The sequence below is a fragment of the Thunnus maccoyii genome, chromosome 3, assembly GCF_910596095.1.
Source record: "Thunnus maccoyii chromosome 3, fThuMac1.1, whole genome shotgun sequence".
Lineage (NCBI taxonomy): Eukaryota > Metazoa > Chordata > Actinopteri > Scombriformes > Scombridae > Thunnus > Thunnus maccoyii.
In genome coordinates this window covers 3,789,142-3,814,477 of record NC_056535.1, presented here as the reverse complement: position 1 = coordinate 3,814,477, position 25,336 = coordinate 3,789,142, and the positions used below count along the sequence as shown (strand labels likewise).

Here is a 25,336-nt window from a genome sequence, read left to right as displayed (position 1 = left end):
CCACAGCAAATTGCATGAATTCTATAGGTCATTGCGGTTATTCTCCATCATGATGATTGGTATTACTGCCATATTTATGTGGAATACCAAACTGAATTATCACTATTATTATGGTGTTAGTTCATAAAATTCATATTTTTCAATTACAGGAAGCAACTGGGGAGAAAAAAAACCATTAAATACCTTTAGCTTTAGCTAAGGCTAGTGGTGGCTATCTCACAACCTTGATGGCGTTTCAGCTGACTAGTTGGCCGTCTTTCCACCGGGTCTATGCCTCGTTCATGTCATGTCATCCAGACCGTACTTAGGAGCAGCCAAATGGAAAAACTGTGCATGTCAGCCTCCTAATTGCAATGCCAAGTCAGAAGTATCAAGAATTTCTGACAGCTAAGAAACATTATTTTCCCATTTGATGCAAAGAACTACAGAAGTGTCAGTAAACTTGTGGCAAAATAGCCGCAAAGCCTCCATCACTGGCAGTTACATTTAAAATCCAAAATGAACTCTCATTCAGACGTCTCAGCTAATTAAAAAGGAGCTAAACTCTATTTATTTGTAGCTGGTTTCACTTGTTAATGAACAATTAGCCTATATAGCATTAACCATCTCGCAATAATTCATGAACACTTCCAAATGGGAACAGCTAACATCGCTTAAATACAGAATTGGAACCTGGAGGTTAACAAGCCAGAGTACATACTGTTTAGACTTGTGTTTTAGCTCTATTTTGTAGTTACTGAAAATGTATTTTGTCTTATATATAAATGTGTTAATGTCAAAAAGTTTGATTCTGGTTGTTTTTGAACAAACGTGTAGTTACTGTATTTTGGCTTTATAGAGCAGAATAGTTTTTATTCCTTATTATGGTGAATGTCTAATGATATACAGTATGAATACATAACAAAACTCTGTTGTGCTACTGATAAATAAATCAAAAATGAAATGAAAGTAAATCAAATACTTGAATGTCTGCCCTACTGTGACTGCAGCTGTCTGTGCGAGCAGTCAGTGAATAAAACAAGCTTTCCACTAAGGCCTTGATCACGCTCACATTAATAATACTCTCATTTGGGTGGGCGCTCACTTCACTCGTGACAGTCGTTTCCTTGATGGGCGTCAAAAGTTAACGATGAAGTGTTGTTTTCCAGTTCCAAAACTTCAGGCCTGCCAAAGGTTAAGGAAACACGCCACCATAAAACAGAGGCTCTGTGTTTGTCTTGAAACGGGGCAGCGTTTACTTGCGCTTCTCAAGCTGTCGGACGTTCGTTTTTATGCTGAGACGACACCGTGTTTTGTTTGACAACGGTTTTTAAGTTTAAGCTTCCTCTCGTGCCGTTACCGAAGCTCTCAAATAGAAAACATTTTCAGAAACGTCTCAGGATTGATCCCAGCAGAGGTCATGTGTCCAATCAGAAGTGTCCTTGAGCAAGACGTTTAAGTTCTACCTGCTCACTCAAATGCAGATATACACCCTGATAATCACCTGTCAAAAAGTATTAGAAATCCTTTTAAGAGTCATTTCATTGATACTTTTTAGGATGCAAACCAACACACACAGGAAAAAATGTGTGTGTGTGTGTGTGTGTGTGTGTGTGTGTGTGTGTGTGTGTGTCGGCAGAAGCCAAACGTCTCTCTGCACCAGTGAAACACCAGCAGAGGAGTTCCTGTTGGCTGACAGAGCAGTTAATCCACGCGGAGGGAAGCACTTCCAAACAACTGCAGAGAAACACAAGCTTGAAGTCTGTCACTTTTCATCACTGCCACAAAAACAGTCAACCTAAGACTCTTTGTGAGGAGATCGCTCCGGGCCACTATACAGTTGCAGCTCTCTATAGCTTTACCAATCTGTTGGCAGAGGAATCACAGCACATTATTACTAATGACAGCTCTGAACTTGGAAGAATGGGATGAATAAAAGGTAGAGCAACCAGGGGAGGGGGGGAAAAAAAAAAGAAGCTATTTTAGCAACTTGCATCTTTGCACGGCCACACAAATGCAAAGCTTAACCTGACATTCCTGTGTAATTAAGACATCTCTCACATGGCACGTTTCTCTTGACCACTTGGGACTCCCATACAGGACCGGAGGGTTTTTCAAAGCAACGAGGGCAGCCCATTCACATCTGTGATCACTAAGCGAGTGCAGCATGGCCATGAATGCAGTTAGACTGTAACACTCTGCAGGCATTGTTTTTAATACACTGACATTTAAATTGTGATCCCACTTGCCCTTTCGAGGGGACCAACTGCACTGGTGGAACTGACAAAGAAACAAGAGAGGAGGGTAGAAAATGTTCAGGGACCAACACTTTGATAAGCTAACAAGACATGAACCGCATTTTTCTACTTTTTCTGCTTTTCAGCTGCTAAATATTTTCCACTTTGAGGCAGCTACACTGTGAAAGAAATCTTACTTTTTAACAAGTGAAAAAATCTTCAGTCTAATTCCCAGTGTAAATCAACTTGAATCAGGTATTTTCTAATAATCAACTTTCAATTATTATTATTTTTTTATTTTAAAGATGGACTCATTTCTAGAAAATTCTTGAAGTTGAATTGTATGAAACTTAAATGTAAATATTCTTCCTGCACTCAGATTTATTCACTTGGTTTTTTTTAAATAAGTTATACACAGAAGTTACTGGAAAAGACATAATTTCTTTTCTCTGTAAATTAACTTTGAGTTTTCATTTTTATATTCTATTCACATTTCGTTCAAACAATATTAGTACAGGCTTATATAAGCCATGAAATATACACAAAATCGTAGATGAGGATCAGTAATGATGGTGAAAAATCTAAATTAAAAACATCAATTACTCTTCAAATTTGTTACAGCCTGCAAACATATACATTAAGTGAAAATGATTTGTTGTTCTTGACGTACATCTTTCTATAGTTTAGCTTCCTGACAACTTTATATTCAGTTTTGAACTTAGATAGTAAATCCATCTAACTGGGTGTTCAGTGTCCACTTTCCTGGTTGCGTGAATTTGCTTTCATGTCAGTGTGAGAAAATGATCCTGAGAGGACAAATTATGTGATTGTTTCATTCGCTGATGTCGGAGCACTTCAGGTTCTTGTGTTAACAATTAGCTAACAATAACAACTCACTTTGTTGCTAACCAGGGTGGAAACGGGGTCGTGACCTTTAACAGCCGCACGGCTTCACTCCACCCATAGATCTCACACACACACACATACGCACACATACGCACACACGCATACACACAGATCTGATCAAAAAATGAAATAAAACATCAACGTAGGGAAAAGTCAGATTCCCATGAAGATCACTGCACCAGCTTCATTTTCGGGGAAATCAATTGTGTCCAGATGTGTTATTAGGCCAAGATTATAACAATGGGAAACCAGCCACATAATGTACAGTATAAAGGCCTCACATAACTTCCCTATTTAAGTAATCAGTCATTCATTACATGAGGTGAGAGTTAATTGACTTATTTTTGTTGGAGCCACTGATTTAAATGTGCTGTAACTAATTTTCTTATAATCTCCTCAGCAGCGTTCACATCCCTTCATCTTCAAAACTAGTTTTCCTTTCATTTCTGTCGTTACGCTGATAAAATCAGGATGTTATTGACATGAAAAAGTCTTGGACAGAATCTAAATGCATATTTAAAGCTTACTGAGTGGTCAAACTGCTCGGTAAAATAGGCTAAATATGCAGATCATTTAAATCACAACAGCTCTAGAGAAGCTGAATCCTGCATCTGTGGTCTGCTTGAACATTATTACATTAAGCTGATTTAAAAACATGCATCAGTTGTTATGTTCATATAATTTTTGACTCCATCTAGTGGTGTAGACTGGCTGTTGCTCAAGAGTTTTACATTCTAATACTGCCTGTTTGACCACAGATTTGAGAACCAACTCAAATCTTGTGAAGCAGTCAAAGTAAATATGAGGAAATGTTTTTCCTTAACTGAGCAGATCCTGTATAAATTTCTGTCTACATTATATTCAAACATTGCAACACCTGCTCAGGACGGTGAAAGGGCGTCCTCAAGTAAAAAGAGTCTGACTACTTTTACGTTAATACAGTTTTAATGGTGTTGACTTTGGCTGAGTTTTAATTAATGGCTCAGCTAAAGCAGCTGCTAAAGCTCCGGGAGGCGAGATCTCAAACTGAGTCCAGAAGCTGAAAACTCGGGGCTGATTCTCCATTAAAACAAGCAGTGCCAGATCAGTTTGTGATCAGTGTGGTGCTGAGTTTGACGCAACTGCAAAAGCATGACAATGTGAAGCAGGAAAAACATTTTTTAGTCGTCACCACAGAAGCCGTAACATTGCAAGTGGGAGAGGAACACATTACAAAGTAGGTTTTCCACAGTAACTGTATTGCAAAAGTAAACAAGGCGGACAATCATATCATTCAACAATATGTTTGTTCCTCGGAATTTGCCATTTCTCGACGTCTTAAAAAAGTGAGCCATGATCTCAAACAGAATCGTCTAAATACAGAAAAATATAGATTCAGGTCAAAAAGGATTGTAAATACTTACTAGTACTGTAAATAACAGTAAGGGAAGACAGCTACAACAGGTATCATTCACTGTCCTGGCACAGTGGATGCATTTAATAGGTCGGACATACAAAAATAACCCACAACAAAGCAACACACATATTGTACAAATAAAAACCTGAAAATATGTCCCACTGACAGAGTTTGATCGGAGCGCGTTTCTCTCTTTCCGAGAAGTGGACGCATAGTGTACATCTGTGACTAAAACACTGCTGCTATACAGTATAGCACTTGAAACCGTGTTAAAAATGTCCTGACCAAAAGAAAACGGCGTGATGGAGGCGCTGACGCAGCTGCTTATAACTAGAATATTAACAATAATAATAATAATAATGTCAAATTGGAAATGTTTACCATGACACCATGATGACGTTGACATTGAGTGAAGACAGGATGGAGATTAAAAAAAAAAAAAAAAAAAAAAAAAAAAGTTTGCTAACGTAATTTCTAGTGTGTAAAATTTTCGTGATGCTCCCCCCCAAAAAACACACACACATCCCAAAAAAAAAAAAAAAGAAAAAAAAGAAAAAAAAAGAAGAAGAAACAAAAATTGTCTGCTAAGGGTAAATTTCACAAGTTGATGAAATATTCAAAAACAAAAAACTCTTAAGAATTGTACAAGTATAAAAAAGCTACAAACATTAATAAATTACATCACTGACACATAAACACTTCACAAGGTGCTAGTAAAATAATTCCGAAACCTTCAGGATACTAGAACTCGAACAAGAGGCTGGTCATAGAAACTTTAAGTGATGGGTGGTTGTTTTTTTTTTCTCCATTGATATCATTTTTCCTCAAAGCTTCGTCTCTTATTCAAACAGAATCACAATACAATTAGCTTTGTGTATGTAAGGCCATATGACAATAAAATGTATTATTTCTTCAGTTGTTTTCCAGGCAACACCTTAAAATGTAACGAAAAAAAAAATGTTAAAAATGAACCTCTGCTATAAAAAAAAACCCAAAATAAAATAAAGGTTTAAAAATTAGGACTATACTGTATATCCATATATATATTTTATTCATTTATTCATAATTAGCAAAACCAGTAAAAATGTAGAATTAAGCCTTAAGGGGAAAGGATACAAAAAGTAGTAATTTAAAAGGCTATGTACAAGCTACATTCTATATACTGTACTGTGTGAAGCCGGTTTGTCGGTGCTGCCTGTGAAAGCAAAAGAAGAGAGAAAGTATCTCCATGTAACTGCAGACCTGACATGGATGAGGCTTATCATTAGCTACAAGTTTCCACGTAGTGTCACAGATCCTACGCCTTTTCACGTCGTAACATACCAAAACCCTCCGTCCTATGTTATCCTATGTTTAATTGCGAGGAACGCTCAGACACTGCTGCTGTTTAATACACAGCGTTAACTCGTGAATCACTTTGTGCTTTACAGTCGTTCCGTGACGTCCCACTTCCTATCTATGACTCAACATGAATAAATAAATATCATCGCTGATAGTGCTTTGCAAAACTTAAGTGTTAACATAAAGAGGTAAATGCTTGAGTTGACTCCAATCAAAAACTGTGCTGTATGATAAACAGAGAATCTTGGCTGGGAAGGAAGGAAGGAAAAGATTTTTTTTTTTTTCCATTTCAACTCGTCAATCATCAGTGTGGCAATGATAAGCTACATCCATATATAGGAATTAATCTGTAAAATCCCCAAACCCTGACCCAAGCGCACATGCAACTGAATACATGCAAGGGATACTTTCAGAAATCTTGGAATGACTGCAATGTACTTCTACTTCATGTTTTAGCAACCCCTGATAAACTGACAGCTGTAGTAAAATGAGACATGTTCTCTTAAAAAATATTTATAGTAGGTTCTGTACACTTTAATATCTGAAAGTTATAAAGTATAAGTAGAGGCAAAAACCTATTTGCGTGATGTTCTTCTTAGAAATTGAAAAATGCATGATTTTCTTCGTCTCCCATCTTGTTTCAGTTTTTTTTTTTTTTTCCTTTCCATTGTTGGCTTTAATCAGTGAACAGGGGGTGAGGTTGGGATGGGACCCAGCTCATGAATTCCCAGTCCTACAATAGTCTGCTGCATGCTACAGGAGGAGCTTTCCGTTTCGATGGATCTTTAAAATCTTTCCAAGTCTCTGTTTGGCTGTTGCCATGCCTTTCTTTAGCCGCTTAGCTGTGAAAAGAACAAGAAGAGACAGGAGATAAGTCAGCTAGTGTGTTCCTGCTGCTGTAACAGCTTCAGATGAATTTGTTTCAATATCAGTTCGATAGACAAGATTTTTTACTCCCCTGTAAAACAAAACAACTATAACATTCCTACCTTTTACAAACATATAGTGGTATTTTGAGCTGCTTAAAAAATGGAGGACATGATTGTTTTTAGTCTTGCTTGAAAATGTTTTTTCAAGCGAGACTAAAACCAACAATGGGTTATGTTGTAACTCCTGGCTGTTGCTACAAAAAATAAATGATCATGTGATGAAAATGATTTCCCATTATAAGAACTGATAATGACATATAACATGAATTCATGTACTTACTGCATCAAAGCACATAGCAAATCTTTAACTACAATGAACCCAACATGTTCGCTAACACACAGAGGCTTCAGAGTACTTCAAAAACCTTTAAAAAACTGGTGATGATGCTTTTTTATCAAAGCATGACAACATAAGTCTACAGTTCTATCTACACGTTTTGGTGAAAAGTATATGTGTGAAAAACGGAGCAACTGAACTGTTTCATAATAATCTGAAGACACATCAGAGTGCCACTGCATTTTCTATATCTTAACAAGATATAAATGGGATAAATAAAGGTTAATAAAGGTTAAATCAAGTAAAAAATTTTTAAAAAATCTTTCTGTTAAACCAACATTTCTAACAGTGAAATTTTGTGAGGTAAACAGTTAGCTTTCCTGCTCTCCTGAGTTTGCTACCGTTAGCATGTGACCTACTAGCTAGCAAGGTAGCTCACCAGCTATAGTGGCTCACCAATGAGCCCAACAATCAGTCACTGTGTTTTATAGCACCAGCTTTTTTGCGAGAAAATGTTGTTGTATCACTTCCTGGTTTGAATGGGCACTGAGTTTAGCAGTTTGAAGCCAGTTTGGCCTGCCTGTGTTGTCAGTACCACTCACCTTTGGCGTCTGCTGAACCGCCACGTTCTCCCTTCGCCAGGCTGCTGCTGTTGGTGCTCGTGGAGTTGGTGCTGTTGTTGGGAGAGGACATGGACGGTCGCCTCTGGCTGAGGAAAACCCCCGGCGCCATGGGCTGTGGACCCCCCGGCGACTTGACTGTTCCAGTGTTGAACTCATGGTCTGTCAGGCTGCCATCTTGGGAGTCCAGATTATGCTCCGGCGAGCTACTGTCCTGAGAGATTTTCGGGGGTTCTTCAATCATTATTGCCTTCTTTTTGGTGCTTTTCTTCTTCTTCTTGGTTTTCTGCTGCTCCTCCTATTGACACATTATTCTCTTTAGTTGAGCATCGGAATACTAACTATTAATATTAAAAACTACTGTTAACTGACTTACCTGATGAGAAAGTTTTGCTGCAGCAGCAGCGAGGCCTGTTTCTATGGAGGCCACTCGGGCTCCTTCTCTCGCAGGCCTTTCCTGTCGAGGAACCGAGGGTCCTACACGGGCTACGATGAGATTGATTGAGTTTAAATCATAAAACTTTCAAGTACAGAACATTCATTTGTAATTTATCATCCTACAGTATTTACCTGTTGGGCTGTATGGAGTGTCGTCACTGCTTTTCCGTTTTTTCGATCTGGATTTGAAAACAGGATTATCCTCTTCCGACTCCAACGAGGGGTAAACTATCGTCAAAAAAAATGAAACATATTACTTCCAAATCATGCGTGTAAGGTTTTCAAAGAGAGGATGTACAAAACTAAACATTAACTGCCAATTATTGTCACATGTGTAAAGCATGAAATGTGAATTAGGTGCACTTATTTCTTTTCTGCTTTCCTTGCATCTAAAATGGTGGAAGTTTCCAGTGACAGCATGCAGAGGACAGCTGTGAGACAGCTGTTGACTGCCCTTTCCTCTCCGCCTGCTTGCAGCACAACCATTCCAATCTAGTCCTTTTAATATCTGATAATTGGATGATCAAGATAAAAAATGGCCTGTTTACAAGAGAAGAAAAAGAGTGCCAGCCTGAGAGAAAAGCCTCACGCTGGCCTGAGGATTTCAGAGCGAGAATGTTCGTGCTATGAACAACTAATTAGACACTAATTAGAAGTTCGAAAAGCATGTAAAATAGCAATTCAGAACTTGTGTTAATGGCTTATTAACAAGCTGGGAGGGTCCAAACAGCTGTGTTTGGACAGAGTTCACAAAGAGAAAGTTTCCGAGGAAAAAGATCACAAATTGGAGCAACACGAAAGGGCGGATTTGGAAAGGAGGCACGAAAAATAAACATAAACCCTATCATCTATTTCTAATGAAAAATTCCACAACCAATTTAGAATTAAAGACCCACATGTTGATCCATCAGGGGTCAATCTGTTTTTAACAGCACCTGTTAGCAGCAGTGCGAATCAGGCATGGCAGATAATTATTTTCTCATTTGTTTACTCAAAAAATAACCTCGTGACACTGTAATGACCTCGGTGAGCTCCACTACGTGTTTTTGCAATGAAATTTCAATAAAACAGGAATGAGTTGGCTTTCAGTGTTTACCATAATCTGAGTCCTTGAAGCATGCGTCCATGTGATCCTGGTCGTCATCGTAATCCAAACTCTCAATACTGCTGCTTTTCCGGGGCTTCTTCGGGAGGCGTTTGGTGGGCCGCTTGCCGTTGCTGCCTCCGACTCCTCCGCCTCCGGCCTTCTTGCTGGCCTGTGAGCTGTGCGAGTTGCTCTTCGACTGGCTATTGTTTTTGGACTGGTTGTTGCTCCACGGCTGCTGCAAGCTGTCTGAAGACGACAGGTTGGCCATGGACAGCATGCCCTGAATGGCCTCCTGTGTGCTGGGAGATGCAGGTGGCTGACTGTAAGTACGTCAATAAGAAATACACAACAACACAGCCATTACACAGCAGTCAACACGCTGGCAGGGGTGAAGAGTGACTGAGAGAAATATTTGAAAAAAAGGTTTTGAAGTGGATGTAAACGTCACCAGTTGTGCTATTAAGAATCATTTGACACCTGCGAAATGTTAAAAAAAAAAAAATTGTACCAAAATCTGGAAGAGCAAAGCAAAACACTGTCAAATCTAAATATCCTCCATGGACTTGTGATTACTTTAAGAAGCAGCTACAAAAATAAATTCACACTGTCAACGTTACCACCTATTAAACTATTAGCCGCTGAGCTGCAACAACAAGCAGAGTGATGATCAAACTCTACTATAATGACCCGTGGTCGCTTCATTCCCCGCTCTCACCGAGCTCCCTTTCAAAGGACCAAAACAATTTGAGAAATTAACATATTTCAGCCGATGTTTTCTTTCTTTCTTTCGTTGCTCATTTGTAGCTTTCAATGTGGTGGAAATAGACCATCAAGAGCTGAACTAAACAGCAAACAGCAAAAGGCAAAGGGAAGAGCCTCAAGCCATGCAAGCATTTGATGAATTAACGCAGGATGAAACAAACATTGACTTAACACAAACTGCTGACAGGATCTGCGTAAATTTTTGCTTTAGTCGCTGGTGGATTTTTCAGCTCTAAGCGAAGTTATAAAATTCAGCTTTTTCATCCAATTATATCAGTCATTGAGTGGGTCGTTTGTTTGTCAGTGGGTCGCCCCATTAAGGAGTGTAAGACCTAAAATTCATTTACTGAGAGGGGGGAAAAAAGGGTCCAGTGGGAGCCATTTAGGGAGTAATGCTGTGCATGTGCTGTAATCCAAGTGTGGTTAGATGTGAAAGTTCCACTGCTGTTGAAAGAAACTGAGTGAAGAAGCAGAAAGTAATGACGTCAGGGGAGGTCATTCTACCTGTTGGTGCTGTAGTCAATCCCACCCACTTGCTTGCTCGCCTGCAGCAGGTCCAGGATCCCCGCAGCGCTGCCGCCCTTTTTCTTGACCTTAGAGTTGCGACTTTTGACCTCGGGCTTGGCCTCTGTGTCTATGTGCAGAGTCTCTTCATCTGAGGAGTCCACACTCTGATTGTGGAGAAAGTGAACAAAGTGTCAGTTACAGAGCAGGGTTTGACATAACTGATGACCCGGGGCCAGTAGAAGTTTATGCAGGGCAAGTTGGTTGGCCAATCAGAATCATGTGTACAGTTTAGGACGAAGGGAGGACATTTCTCTTTGTTTGATAATGTTAAAAGTAAAGTTAGGCTTTGCTGTCGGCTTCCCGACTCATTTTAAAAAAGATGAGAGAAAAGAGAGCGAGAGAGAGAGAGAGAGAGAGAGAGAGGGGTGCTCGAGCGAGAGGAGGAAGTGGCGGTAGAGAGAACAAAGCAGTGAATGAGAGAAATAAAATGTTATTTTCTGATCGTTTCACAGCAGTTATGTTCAATAGAACAAATAAATAACCATCAAACACTCAACAGATGATTTACTGTGGAGATGCTCTTAGTTTGTGTTTCGTTTTCCTCCTCTGCATTTCTCCTTTTCATTCATTCATTATAGTTCAACTCCATGTCTGTAGCAGACAGGTGGCAGAAACAGACAGAAGGAGCTTGGAGTGAACACACGCACACAAACAAATGTCATCATGTTCTTTCTCTCACTGTTCTATCTTAACGAGAACATCCTGCAGATCTCTCAGCATTGTCTCACTTCTTGACACTTTATCTCTTTATCTCTCTTTATTATGAAGGTCATCCACACTCACTGAAATGTTATTATCATAAATTCTCTTTTCTTCTTCATATGGACGCCATACTCTCTGGCTTTACATAAAGAATGGAGAAACCTACATTTATACACCATTCATTTACTGATCCAATATCTACCTCATTTTATATTTTGCATATTTGTGTAATATATCAACATTACATATCCATAACTAAAGAAAAACAACCAAATCTAAAGGTAACTTCACTGTTTTACATGTCCAAATGTCCAAAATTAATACATCACCAAAATTATGGAAAAAAGTTATTTTCATTTTTTGGCCGCAGGGCCAGTTAAAATACCAGTAAACCAGTAAAAATCTCATCTACTGGCCAAGTGGGCCAGTGGGGAAAAATGTTGGATTCTGCAGCGGAGTATGGCACTGCTTCAAAATTGTGACACATCCTGATAATTGTTTTTAACATGATTTTAGCTTTTTTTAAAAAAAAATGTCTAATGACTTTTTGCTGCTGTTTCATTGATAATGAGCATAGCTGAATTATCCCAGTAGAAGTAGAATGAGCTGTGGGCACCTACTGACCCCCTCTTTGCAGTAATTTGGTTAAACATGTTAATTTGGGAATATGAACCATATCATCAATTTATATTATACTTTTGTGCATTTCCAAACATATTTCTGATAAATGACCATAAACCAACAGACAGGCCTTCGGGGCAGTGATCCAGCCTTGGATCTGACTGGAGTTAAGTGACTGTAGCTTGGAAGTGGAGTTAAAGCTGAGTGAGAATAGCCAGTGAAACAGCAGATCAAGGTTATGATATGGTTTCCAGTGACCTCTCATTAGTAAACAGGAGAGCATCTGGTATTAGTCTGTTTCTTCCTCTTCCTCTCTTCACACCACAGCTATTTCCCTCATCAGCCTGTGGTGGTCCACAGCTCAGAGAGTGTTTCATTCATCCAGAATGCATCGTTTTTTTTTTTTTAAATTCCAAGCTTTAAAGTTCATTGCAGAATGTTCTGGCTCATGTGAAATCTCGTGGTACAGGATCGTTTTTTAAAATCCAATCAGATGAAAAGTATTAAATGTCAATAAACAAGATTAGGTCAAAACCCAGTATATGGCTGGACCATGTGTGGTCAATGTGCGCCATTGTGGCCAATGTCTTACAGGGATAGTCGGTGGTAGATTCTATAATGTGAATACCTGGATATATCTGCAATTTTCTGTAGTGGTCGCAATAATATTTGTCGTTGAAGTGTACTGAAGTAACATATCACATGACATAGTTAAGCTAGAGTCAAAAAAAAAAGTTATAAATGCACAAACATACTTTCCACTCATAGGTGGTTTGATTTGATAGAGAACTTATTTTAAATCTAACAATAACTATTCTAATTATCTGTTAACTCGGCTTCTCTTTCATCTGTTTCTATCTGCAGATGTCTGGTTTTTCTATGACTCACTCTGTATTGAGTGTTTTGTCAGTGTGATTGTTATTTGGGGTGCTTTAACTGTTTGCTCTCCCTCATGCCTTTCGGCGCATGGAGAGCTGTTTTCTCTCCTACTCTGCAAGCTTGCGCTATTTGTTCCAGTTTGGTTGCAGCCAAAGCTGCGCAAACCAATGTTGGAGGTTTCTCTTGTGCAGCAGCGCAGCCCCAGGCGCACCACCGGCTGGACTGCTGACATCATCACGAGGAGCGACACGACGCTCCCCGCCGACAACAAGGCCACAGACCGGGTCGGCCACAATAACACCTCCACACGCTCCTGGGAGTCCAGGTGCAGACTGAGGTAGGGCATCTGCTGGCTCGGCTGATAAATTTGGAATGAGCTGCAAGTCAATGAGTGGGACTGCTGTATACGCCCCCTGAGGACGTAAGAGAAAACTGTTTGCGCCGATTATTTTTGAAAGCGCAATGGCAGATAAGGAAACTCCAACACTGGGCCAGCCGACCAAAGGTGTAACTTCATCAGTCAGTCAGTGACGGACAGACGTTCAGGGTTTTAGGGCTGGTTTGTCCAGCCAAGAATGTAGCGGTTTGTTGGATCCAATGTTTCATCAATCAATACAGTACAGCGCGATCAGGTCAGATTGTTCAATTATTAGCTGCTTAGTAGAGGAGTCACAATATATGATTATGTTTGTCAAGTTCACTAGTCAGAGATAATGTAGATGTAGATACTTACCTTGGTCACCAAGGGTTGGAACTTTGGTTTTTTGGCTGGGTGAATGGGTTCTCTGATGTCTGACAAAACTGCACAAAAATGAAGTTGTCATTGAGTAACAGTTCACACAAAAGTTTTTCACTAAATGTTTTTTCATTGTTGATAGCAGGACTGGGTATCTTCTGAAAATTAGTATCAGTATCAGGATACATAGGTATGTTTTGGTGCCATTACCAAAATAATAGTTTTCAATACCTTAGTTTAGAAGATAAGCATTTTTCTAGCCTACCCATTTTACCCATTTTTGTGGCCTTTTTTCTGTGGCTATTTTCGTCCCAACTCTAAACTCTGCCTACAAAGCAGTGATTGGTTGATTGTTTCTCCAACCTGGGCAAACTGCCATCGATCAGAACAACACCAGACTTATCTGAATCACTAAACAAATCAAAGCTGTGATTCAGATCTGTGGTGAGCGGTGAGTCAAAGGTCTTAAATCAGACTATTTTAAACCTTTTTCTGGTTGACTGACTTCTTGCTGCAACAGTATCAACTAAAGAGCTTTGCAAATGTTAAATAAACTCTAAAGTTAAAAAGTTTAGAGATATCTGATCAAAGAATAAGTAAACCTCAGAATCTCACCAAGCATTTAATGCGATTTCGATTTTCGATACTCAACACATTGAAGTCTATGTTCATTAAATGTTGAGGTTTAATACCCAGCCCTAGTTGACAGTTTGAGTAGACTGAAAAAAAAAAGAAACAAGACTTTACAACACAATACTTACAGGAAAGATCTCTCTTAACGGTGTTCTTTTTCCTCCTTATGGGGAATTCGTCAATCTTCAGCTCCCCCTCATCTGAGACATACTCATACTCGTCTCTCACTGGCTTGCTTTTGTCCTCTTTTAGGTTTTGTAATGATCCAAAAACACTTGAGTTGGTCTGAGGTTTCAGCATCTTGGAGCTGGAGAGGAAACCGCAGGACAATAAGGGAGCGATACGAGGCTCAGCCAGGCAGAAGTCCTTGAATTAGCTCTAATGGATATGGTGCTGATAGCCACATAGCTCTATAATCACCATAATACACCACATGAGAAGGTTAATACGCTCTCCTCTCTAGAGACCTTTCATGAAACGTTTATATGGCAATCACAGCCATTCCATACATACCCGAGCATTTTCTTGTGAGACGTAGTAAAGCTGAATTTGTCTTTATTGCCTGACGGCGGTGTTCTGTCAAATTTGCACTCCTCCTCCATTTTCAGCAGGGAATCTGGTTTACTATTCTGTAAGGTTAAAAAGGAAATAATGTCAAATAAGCACATAAGAAAATAAAATCACCATGGGTGTTAAATGACAGACACAATAACATTATCAACCAATTTTATCTTATCACAGATATATTGGTTTTTAGCAAAAGTAATGAAAGATGAAAGTTTAAAAATTCAATTAAAGCTGCACTATTCAATATTTTTTATATTTAACATGTCTCAAATGACTAAGTGTAATGTAAAAAGAGTCATTTGTGGTGATTAACCACCAACCAACCATCCAGCCATACACTACCTGCCTACTACCTGCCTACCCAGCAACAAAGTCAGCGAGTAGCTGGTGAACACAGTGGAGTGTTTAGCAGACACTATAGAAACACAACTTCTAATGAATACTAATGTCGCTCTATATCCGCTGAATGTTTACATGGGCAGGTGTTAGCTAACATGCTAACCATAACAACTTTATAAGGTGATGATATGTCATATGTGTTGTGTTTAAAGCTTGTTCTCCTGTGTTGTGTTTCGTACATATCTGGGTCTAAACAATTTAATGACCACATTTAAGGGATCCTTATTAAAAGTGTTAGTGCATGTGTTTAAGTTATGTTATATTAATGTTATATTGAATCTTTTTACACTCTCAAATATTGATATTAATGTTAGCAAGGATAACACAATGTTTCACAATGTGGCTTCAACCTTTGACCTTTCATCTGTGCAGGTTTAACTGTAAATATTACAACCTTGTATCAACTTTATGTGCTTTCTTTCTCTTTCGTAACAATCAATATTTTTCACCAAATGAATAATAAAATTTGGTCTCCTTTTCCTTCAAGTCTCTGGGCAAACTCACAAAGAATGGATTGGGGCCTCTGATAGCACCATGAATTGCTAACTACCCCGTCTCAAGGTCCAATTCACAAAAGATATTGTGCTAATGATATGATGGTGCGAACACACCCATAAAGTTTTGCAGCTGAGTGCAATTTGCCCTTGTTTTGCATTTGATTGAGTAAGCAGAGCTGTTTCCAGTGTTTAAGGCTTTTCTCCATATTTCACTACACAGATTGGTTCATAATGAAAACTGCAGAGAGCACAAAAGCCTCAAATTGTGTGTCTTTAATTAGCAGAGCTGTGCACACACAGAGCTCTCCACAATCGCAAACCAACTTTTATGTGTTTTGCATCTTTTACTTCTCTAGTATTTCACTTCTATAACATGATCTACCAAACAAAGCTATTAATGTGACAGGTCTGAAACATGTTAGATTAATGTCTGAATCTTACAATAATGTTGTTTAGGTGTCACTGAATGTATCCAGGATTTCACAGAAACATCAGTATTGATGTTCTGTTTGTTGTCCACAGCTGGCTGTGTGTCACAGCTGGCTGCAGCATGACACAGCAGCTGACACGATAAGTGCCTCTCCAAACCTTTGAAACTGGCTGTGCGCATTTACACACGTGGCACAGCAGCAGTAACTTCATTAACATCGGATCGGTCAGGAACTAATGGTAATTAATGTTCTGCTACACATCTACAGGTCAGCTGTTACACACAGATTCCAGCTTTATGCAGTGGAATTGTTTGTAATAAAGCAGCCCCTTACTGTATGATTGAAGCTCCATCAGCGATGTCAAGAGAATTTTATTTAAAAGTAGCTGAAAGTGCAAGATAAACCTACCACCCCATACCCACTTGATAGTTACCATTAACTCTCTGAAGAAGCTAATAATTTCACTTTAATTGCGTGTGGCCATTAGAGCTGGACCTGGTCTTTATGAATTAGACTGTTTTTGCAATGAGGCTCATTTGCATAGAAAGGGGCTAATTTTGGCCAAATGTATGCATCTTATCTAATTTACATACGTGCAAATAGCAAAGGACCACCGGGATGCTGTTTGCTTGGGAGCGCAGTTTGGGGTGCATTTCACCCTATGCTGGTGCTTTGTGGATTACACGGTTTCTTTTTGTCTCATTTGCACAGTTTAGCTGCCACAAAAGTTGTTGTTAGTGAATTCACCCCTCTGTATTTTTGAATATTTATGTTTTTTTTCCAACCATATAAATTTAACCAACAGTTAGAATCTGTTTGGATTACATAAGGATGAATCAGCACAATAAATTTCAGTGCATTTCCTTCCTGTTTGAGAATCTTGACTCCCAAAATGTACTTTAAGTAAACTACAGTCTCTCATCTCTTCAATGCTATGGATCTCTTCCACTTATATCATTTTAGCAGACCTAATTGAACAATAAAAACTCTAACGAGAAGTGAGGTTAAATATCTGTCATCAAATGACTACTGCAATTAAATTTAATCCAAGCACACAGTTATTTTGTTTGGATTTACAAGCCTGTTTTGTGACTCTAAAATTAAACTACCAAAGCAATAAAAGTACTATTAATATCTGTCCAATCAACACTTGTTTTAAACAAAATCACTATTCTGTATAACAGCATAAGGGAATGATTCGATTTAAATAGAAAAAGTACTGGTGAATGACTGAACTCATCTTGATGGCAATCTCCATGGATCATGTTCACTTAAGACCTTTTCTGACCCAATTTAAACTAAAGAGGAATGCAAAGTGGCTGCCATAAACATCACCACCAAGCAGACTGTGTAATTAACTGAAATCCAAGAATATACATTTTCAAATATTCACTCCTCAACAATTTTCTCTACCAAATTAAAGGCATGTGACAACATGGTGTAACTTGAAACTGAAATTTCTCATTGTCTCGTGGATCTTTTTAATACTAACATACAGGCCTAATCGCCCTGCACGCTGTACACAGAGGAGCTGTGAACTTTTACATGATTTAACAGTAATCACGAGTGAAGATGCGGTCTCCAGTGACCTTGGTGAACATCTGACAGGGTCTCCACTCCATCTGCAAATGTTTGGCCTGATATGGAGGAGCAGTTGGATGGAGATCCTTGGAGGGACTGCAAACATTCCACAGCAGTTTGGCATTGAATTTTCCATGAAACTAAAGCCCTCTAATGTCTTCCGTTCAACAAAATTACACTTTTGCTCTGAAAAAGCCTCCCCCTGTTGTTCAGCAAAAACGATACAAAAAACTTTTTTTTAAAGATGAGGGCATATGTAAATACTTAGATGGAACGCGGTGGATATGAACGTGGCGTAATTCCATTAGGTAAACTCTGGGAGGGTGGATGTTTCTGGAGCAGCTCTGATGAGCTGCAGGCCTCAAATGTGCGACTTGGGCCACATCATTATTTTTGCTGATTGCTTTGAAGTGAAGTGTGCAAATCACTTTTGGATGATCCTGAGTTTTTTTTTTTTTTTTTTGCTCAGCTGCTCAGCTTGTAACCTTCACAACTGCTAGAGTCTTCTTTTCTAAAGGACACTGAGCCTTCAGTTTATTTGAATGTTGGAAGGACTGTGATACTGTTTATTTTGGCCTGTAACAAGCAGCCATTAGTTTTACATTCATGACAACTGAAATGATCTTACCTTATACTTCCATTTTGCTTCAGTCTTGTTTTTATTCTGCTCTCTCATTTCAAACTTCTCTACGTTGTTCTGCTTTGATATTTCCTTCTCTGACATGCTGAGGACATTCTTAACAGCCTGAAAACGGAAATATATGAAGAAAGACACAACATTTACATAAACATTCAACCACAATATTTCTAGTCATTATAGCTTGCTATCTTTCTGTTGGAAGGGATGCAAAATGGCTCACATAAAGTAACCGGTACAAATAATTATTCCACAAAATAAGCATCATTTCTGTTGATACTAACTTCATCGTTTCAGCAATGTCCCATCTGCTTACCTTGGTCTTCTTCGGCTGGTCCATCTTACTCAAGATGTCCTTTGCATGGGACTCCAAAGCTGCGAAGCTGGAGGGTTTGGGAGGCGGCGAAGACTCTTTTGCCTTCTTCGCTTTCTTCTTCCCTCCCTCCTTGACCTTCGGCACCTTCGGAGGCTTTGGGGCCTTGGGCATCTTTGGGGGTTTGGGAGGCTTCGGAGGTTTGGGGGGTTTGGAGGCTTTCTTTTTGGCTTTCTCTCTGCTGGGTGAGGGGACATGGGCTGGGGAAATGGGCTCTTCAGGCTCGGAGTGGGTGGATGGTGGCTCCTCCACTGGCACCTTGATGTTGGGCTCACTCTTAATGGCTTTTGTTGCATTCTAGAGATGAAAGACAGGAATTTCTGTAATTTAGCAACCTTTGATTAAAACCGTACTGACACTGGGCTGAATAAACTATTTTGATAAATGTTGATTGTACAAGTCAATGACCATACCATATACAGTACTTGCTTGTCTCAGCCTCTCTAACATAAAACAAAAGACAACTCTTCATTTCACCTCATTTTAAATTGAATATCTTTAGATTTGAGGGCTGCTTGTCAAACAACATTAACAGTTAAGACATCACTTTAGGCCCCAATGACAATGTTAGATGGTAGGAAGGCCATACAATCTTGCTATAATAGAGAGTTTGTGGCACTGGAGGAAACGCTGTTGGGTCATTAAAATGAAATGAGTTCATCTCTTGGAGAGCAGGAATGTTCTCACAAAAGAGTATTTTGTGCAAAACTGACATTTTGACAACAAGGTTTAGTGTTTAAATAGAGAAAGCTCATGCTCTGACAATAATCTCCATCTGTAGCAAATCTCATGGAAATCTGGACATCAGTTTTCGAGACACCTTTCCATGGTCAAGATTTTGATTTGACACTGGTACCAGTGACACTGGTCACAAAAATCATTAGGAATCATCCGTAGATGACCATGAATATCAGTAACAGCTTCATGGTAAAATATGTTTGGACAGGATCTAGTAAACATAATATGATCAATTAGGTCTTCATCATATGATGTTTATACCCAAAGAATAGAGACGCACCTCTGACAGTCTAATCTCTCTGGCAAGATCCTTAATGAGCTGCGAGGGTTTCATGTTCTCTGGAAGCTCATCTTCATGTTCCAAGAGGGCCTGTCAAGGAAACAAACCAAACTCTCATTACTTTTATATCATTGTAGATGGCCATCTCACTGTTAACATACATCCTGATGTGTACCATACCTGCTTTTTAGTCCAAGCTCTGAAGGCTCCATTGATGATTTTGGCACCGTGTATCAGGTATGGAGCTGGTTGCTTATTTGCTTTATGTAAACCTGCAGAAGAAGAAATGCAAATGTTATTACTGAATGAATCCTGACTTTTAAAGTTTAAAAAGTCAAGGCCATTAACTTGAGAAAAATAAGTCAAAATACAGAGTACATGTCCAGCTTAGCAGAGATTTAGAGGATGTGAGAGAGTAAGCCTCTCACAAACATCAGAACAAATGAACTGACACTCCAGTCTGTGTTGTTATAGAGAGACACCATGAGAAGTGCACAGGAGAGCGACTCTGTCAGCAGGGTGACTGTGTGTTTGGACAAACTGTCCCTGTTACTTCAATTTACCAGACCTGAGAATAAGATAGCCAAGTGATGCGTTAACATTCTCAAGGAAGACAATCAATACCTCCCTGCTTACTCACTCTGGATCACTGTGCATCTGTAAATCACTAAAATGTCAAACATAACTACTGTATGTACAACATGTAGCTGGATCCCACTGTGATTTTGATGAAAAGCTCGATCTTCTGTCTCAGATGTTAATAGTACAATGAAATACAGCCTTCTGAAAGGATTTTACATGTATACTTTACATCACAGCAAATATTTGTGCAAACCATGTGATAGTCTTTTAGAAATGTTTTTTTTTTTTTTTAAATTTTGCTCAAGGTCTTTTTATTGGTATTTAAAGTCATACAAAATGCAATAAATAAACACAATATACCCCCTCCCCCTCTTTTCTGCTCAAACAAAGCCCCATCCCTATTATAGTATTACTGTATAATTTAGTAATCACACAGAATAGCTTTCATAAACAATTGCATGTACATAAATAAATTCAATGTGACAAAAATCGTAGGTGAGAAACAAAAAATAAAATAAAGTAAAAGATACAATAAACGATAAAAATAAATAATAGTAAATAATGAGTGATAAGGAAAACATACAAAAAATAAAATAAAATTTGGAAATAATAAATAAGTAAACTACATACAATAAGGAGTCAATACTACAAAACTGCTATATCAGTGGTGTCCGTTTTTTCTATAAAGGTTAAAAATGGTTGCCATATAGCATCGATTTTGCACACCCTCTTGCAGAATAGCAAATTGAGTGTAAAGGATTGTCTGAACTGTGACGAGATCTTAAAAGAATGCGTCACGGATTTGAAGTGTTCATGGATATAGGTTCAGATAAGGAGTTTTGAGCAGAGCAGGGCATATGAGGAAGTGCGGCCAAAGGATAAATTCTCCAATTGTAACCATTTGGGGGCAGTGACATGGGATGGAAACTCCAATATAACATAATCTTTATGTTAACAGCCCAGCAGTGCTGTGTTGACAGTGCCACTGTAACATGCCCTTAAGTATTCAAGGGTTTTTCTTATTCCAAATAAATCCAGATATCAACTTGTCTATGGACAAAAAATGATTTTGATAAAAAGACAGGGATACATTGATATACATCTAAAAATTTGGGCGGCACGTTCATTTTGTTTGTATTGATTCTTCCTCCTAATGATAAAGGTAGTAAGCTCCAACGTTCAAAATCTGGTTTCAGAAAAAGTAGCAGTGGGGGTAATTAGCTTTAAAGAGGTCTTTAATGTAATGTGTACCCCCAATTTCCTAAGTGCTTAAATTTGTGTGCTTTCGTTAAGGGGGAATGGATTAAATGCAGTCTACTTGGTTGCAGTATTCACCAGCATGATCTCACTCTTTTGTAAATGATCTTTATATCCCAATATTTTGCAGAGGTCTTCTAGTAGACTAAGTGTTTATGTTTCTGGTAAACTAATTAAGAGTTCAGATAGATATAAAAGCATGTCATCAGCATAAAGGGATACTTCATGCTCTGAACCCTTTCTCTGTATTCCCTTAATGCCAGCTTCACCATACAGCATGATCGCTAACAGTTTGACTGCAATAGCAAATAAAAGGGGCCACAAGGGGCAGCCCTGCCTGGTGGAAGTGGAAATAGGAGGAGAGATGGCTGTTCATTTGGATAGATTATCCAAGAGATAAATCTCAAACCAAAACTAATTTTTTTGTCTTTATTGTATGTCTTTAGATATATTGGAATCAGTCCAGTGATAACACCCCAATACCAGTATCAATTTACTGAACACTTGATCATGGATAAGCATGTCAAGCATAAATCAGCAGTTTGCCATCTCCTTAATATTAGGGTCAAATCATAGAAAGGCAGTGTTCGCATTCATTTGAAGGTCAAATAAGAAAAAATGGTTAAAAAATAAAACACTCAATTACACCATTTGCTATTCATAAAAAAGGGTAAGGTGACATACTCTGACCAACCATAGTGATATGTCTGAACAACATACATGTATAAACATAGGAAAAAGAAGGAGAAGAAAAAAAATACAAATAAATAAAGAGCAACCAGTAGCCTAATAAGTGCTCTCCACATTTATCTTCCTTCCTCTGGCATAGATGTGCAGTATTCATAGCTTTGTAGCCATAGTGTATGTCAGCCAAAGTAATGCGTTTAAACAGTTGTAAACATAATGAGAACACAAAAAAAATAAAAAATTGCAAAGCAGCCAGTCGTCCAACTTTATCTTACTTCCTTTAACATAATTAATTAATTGAATGGGCGGCATTTACAACTTTTGTAGTCACAGTGTACATTGTTTACTCACAAGAGAGGACAGTATCAACATAACTGATGTGAGATTAAATCACTCTTACTTAAGTCATGGTTTGTCCTTTGGTACATCTTTTATGATTTTCATTTTCACATAAACTTTGTCCTCTATCCTCTGGGCTTTGAAACTGTCTCTCAGTTCCATTATGTGTGATGCAGAGTTGTGCTGGATAAGAAAGGCCATACCGCCATCTCATCCACGCAGCAGTCACTTGACTTCGCTGAATGCAGATCTGGTTTGTACAACACTTGCGGGGTAATCACAAGGAATATGGTGGTTCCTTTGAACTGGAGAGGACCAGACACCCTCGCATGGCAAAGGACTTCGACACAGTCTTGATAATAATGTACTTTCGCCACAGTGACACAAGGCTTACCATCTGGTTTCTTTGCCTGGAGACTCCTGTGTGATCTATTGATCAGAACATCTTTGTCAATGTTCGAAACTTCTTTCAGTAGTTTAGAGACTGCCACTGGGGTGCTGGTTGTTTTCATTGTCTCCAAATCGTTGCAGTATCATTTGCCACTTCTGTTTTTACTGCTTGTATTTCGGATTTGACAGCCTCAAATTCCTTAGCCAGCACAGTCTTCAACCAAAGCAGTATAACAATGTCTTTTTTCAACGAGGTGAGGATTTCGAGTTTCAGGTCCACCGCCTCCTTGTGGTTATCTGGTTGGGGGGAGTCACTGCTGATAAAACACTCAAGCTTGCGGCTTTAGGCCCAGCAGTGGAGGTTCCTTCAGAAAAAGTATTCTTTCGCAAATTGTTGGCCATTGGTGCGGCAAAACCAAAATTTAAAAAATGAAAATTGAAAATAACGAACTTAGAGCAGTGTTTCAAAGCCTTTTGTGGATGTAAAGTGCCTACACAAAACTTTTAAATCAAATTTCAGCAGAGCTTGTCATGGACACAGCCTACCCCATTGCCTGCTCGCAAGCACCCCCCAGTCTCTTTTAGAAATTTTGATGTTTTTTTTTCACTGTGACATCACCCATTGGTTTGTGGACTTGCGTTTTGAAGCCTCGAGTGTAGCAATTTTACTGTCGCTATTTTGGATTCAAACATCGCGATCTTTGATTTTTGGAGCCAGAAGTGACCATATTTGGTAAATCAAGTGAGAATTGGCGTCATTTCCTCATAGACTTCCATACAATCAGACTTCTTCTTGCAACCAGTGGAGTTTCCCCCTGCTGGCCATTAGAAAGAATGCAGGTTTAAGGCACTTGAGCAGTGGCCTTACTTTTCAGGCCGGGAGCTACCCGCTTGGCTTAAATAGCATTTTATTGAATTTGAATCCAGTGTCAAGTCCACTCATCAAATCTAATTAGGTTTACATTTCAACATTTGCAAGTAATTAAAGGCTGAAATAACTCAACTCAAAGATGTCTACTCATCTTTTGTTGGCAGAAACATAACATTTTTAGTGGGAACTTTTCACAGCCTGTAGCAACAACCTGAAAGTACGATGAGCAGCATAACATAATGGCATGCCGAAGGTCCTGATTCACAACTATGAAGCTGATCAGATTCAAATGTTGATCTGATATGAATCAGTTTAGGAGGAGAGGTGATCAGCTGATCATTTCTCTGTTGGTCTCTGTTGAACTACAAAAACAAACAGGCCACTGATATTGATGTTATAGAGTGATGTGTCTTTTCACTAACTAACACTTTGTGTGAATACAGACAGATGCTTTAATGAGCACATTAACCAGAGAACAGACTATTTTTATTATTTTATTTCAGATCTAATCTGATGCCTGTGTCTGTCATTTTAACCAGATACAGCAGCAGTTAACTAAAAACAAGAAGCTGTTAACTATACTGTATGTTTTCTATTGCTTTGCTAATGAGGACAGAGAAAAGGTTTGATGAGACATTTGTTAGCATCTGAACTTAATGAATCTGGGTATTTTACTGACTGGTAGCCAGATCCAAAGTGAAACCAGCTATCGGAACCCATCCCTATCTGTTCCAGGTATTTACTGGTTTCAGTTCAGTTCAATTCCCTACAAAAAGTCTGTACCAAAGTCTTGTCTCTCAAAGATTCATTATCTTCAGGTAAAGCAGTGCTGAGTAAACTTTTTAAACCTCTGAACCTTTGGCCTTTTTGCTCGGTTACTCCCATTATTTAGAGGCTCATGATATTGTCACTACACAGCATGTTAATTAAATAGTCCACCTTGCCCTATTTTGAACTCTAAATTCCGAACTCTTCCTCTCATACAGAACTAAGATCTTTAAAAATGTCACTTTGTGTGATGTCAGCAGGAAGTATAACGTTGTTGTGCAGACAGCGGGCACAGTAAGCTTTTGTTTAGTCTATATATCTATAATTAGTTACATCTGCATCATGAAGAGTCCAGCTGCATTAGTTGATAGCAGTTCCTGTCTGCACTGTGACCATAGATGTACAGACAACTATGACTGGATTTTGATACTGAAGAAAACCTCCTAACATAATGACTGTGCGCTGATTCCAGCAGGATGTGTGTGACGTCTGTGTTCAGATGTGAGTTATGCATTTTTTAATGCAATAATGCGACTCTGAATAAAATCAATGCAGACTTGATGTTAGCTGTGACAGATCATACTACTGAAGCAACTTTCAAGAGTCTGCATTTTCTGTTCATGCCATCTATAAATGAAAGGAAATTTACTGTTAGGCTGTCTGGAGGGAAATGAAAAATACATCAAACTGCATCCAAAAAAACCCCCCAAAAAAACAACTATGCATGATTCATAGTTTAAAAGCTAAAACTTACAAATACATTTACATGCTCTATACTGTTAGTGTAAACCAAACACAACACTGGATTTAGTCAGTGACAACTCCAAAT

General features: G+C 38.7%; 1 protein-coding gene across 3 annotated transcripts in view; it reads right to left on the bottom strand.

Moving 5' to 3' along the window:
- Positions 1-4,566: 4,566 nt before the first annotated feature.
- Positions 4,567-25,336, bottom strand: part of phf2 (PHD finger protein 2) — a 43,408-nt gene continuing 22,638 nt past the window's right edge. Inside the window, exons 10-22 of one of the 3 annotated variants that reach the window (XM_042407020.1) lie at positions 19,794-19,885; positions 19,614-19,703; positions 18,539-18,892; positions 18,214-18,330; positions 14,624-14,739; positions 14,239-14,417; positions 13,475-13,542; positions 10,477-10,643; positions 9,220-9,509; positions 8,256-8,351; positions 8,062-8,171; positions 7,668-7,983; positions 4,567-6,701 (exon numbers count right to left, since the gene is read on the bottom strand). In XM_042407020.1, coding sequence (XP_042262954.1) covers positions 6,613-6,701; positions 7,668-7,983; positions 8,062-8,171; positions 8,256-8,351; positions 9,220-9,509; positions 10,477-10,643; positions 13,475-13,542; positions 14,239-14,417; positions 14,624-14,739; positions 18,214-18,330; positions 18,539-18,892; positions 19,614-19,703; positions 19,794-19,885 — 2,084 coding nt within the window. In that variant the 3' untranslated portion in view covers positions 4,567-6,612. The other 2 variants (XM_042407019.1, XM_042407022.1) reach the window with 2 other exon arrangements.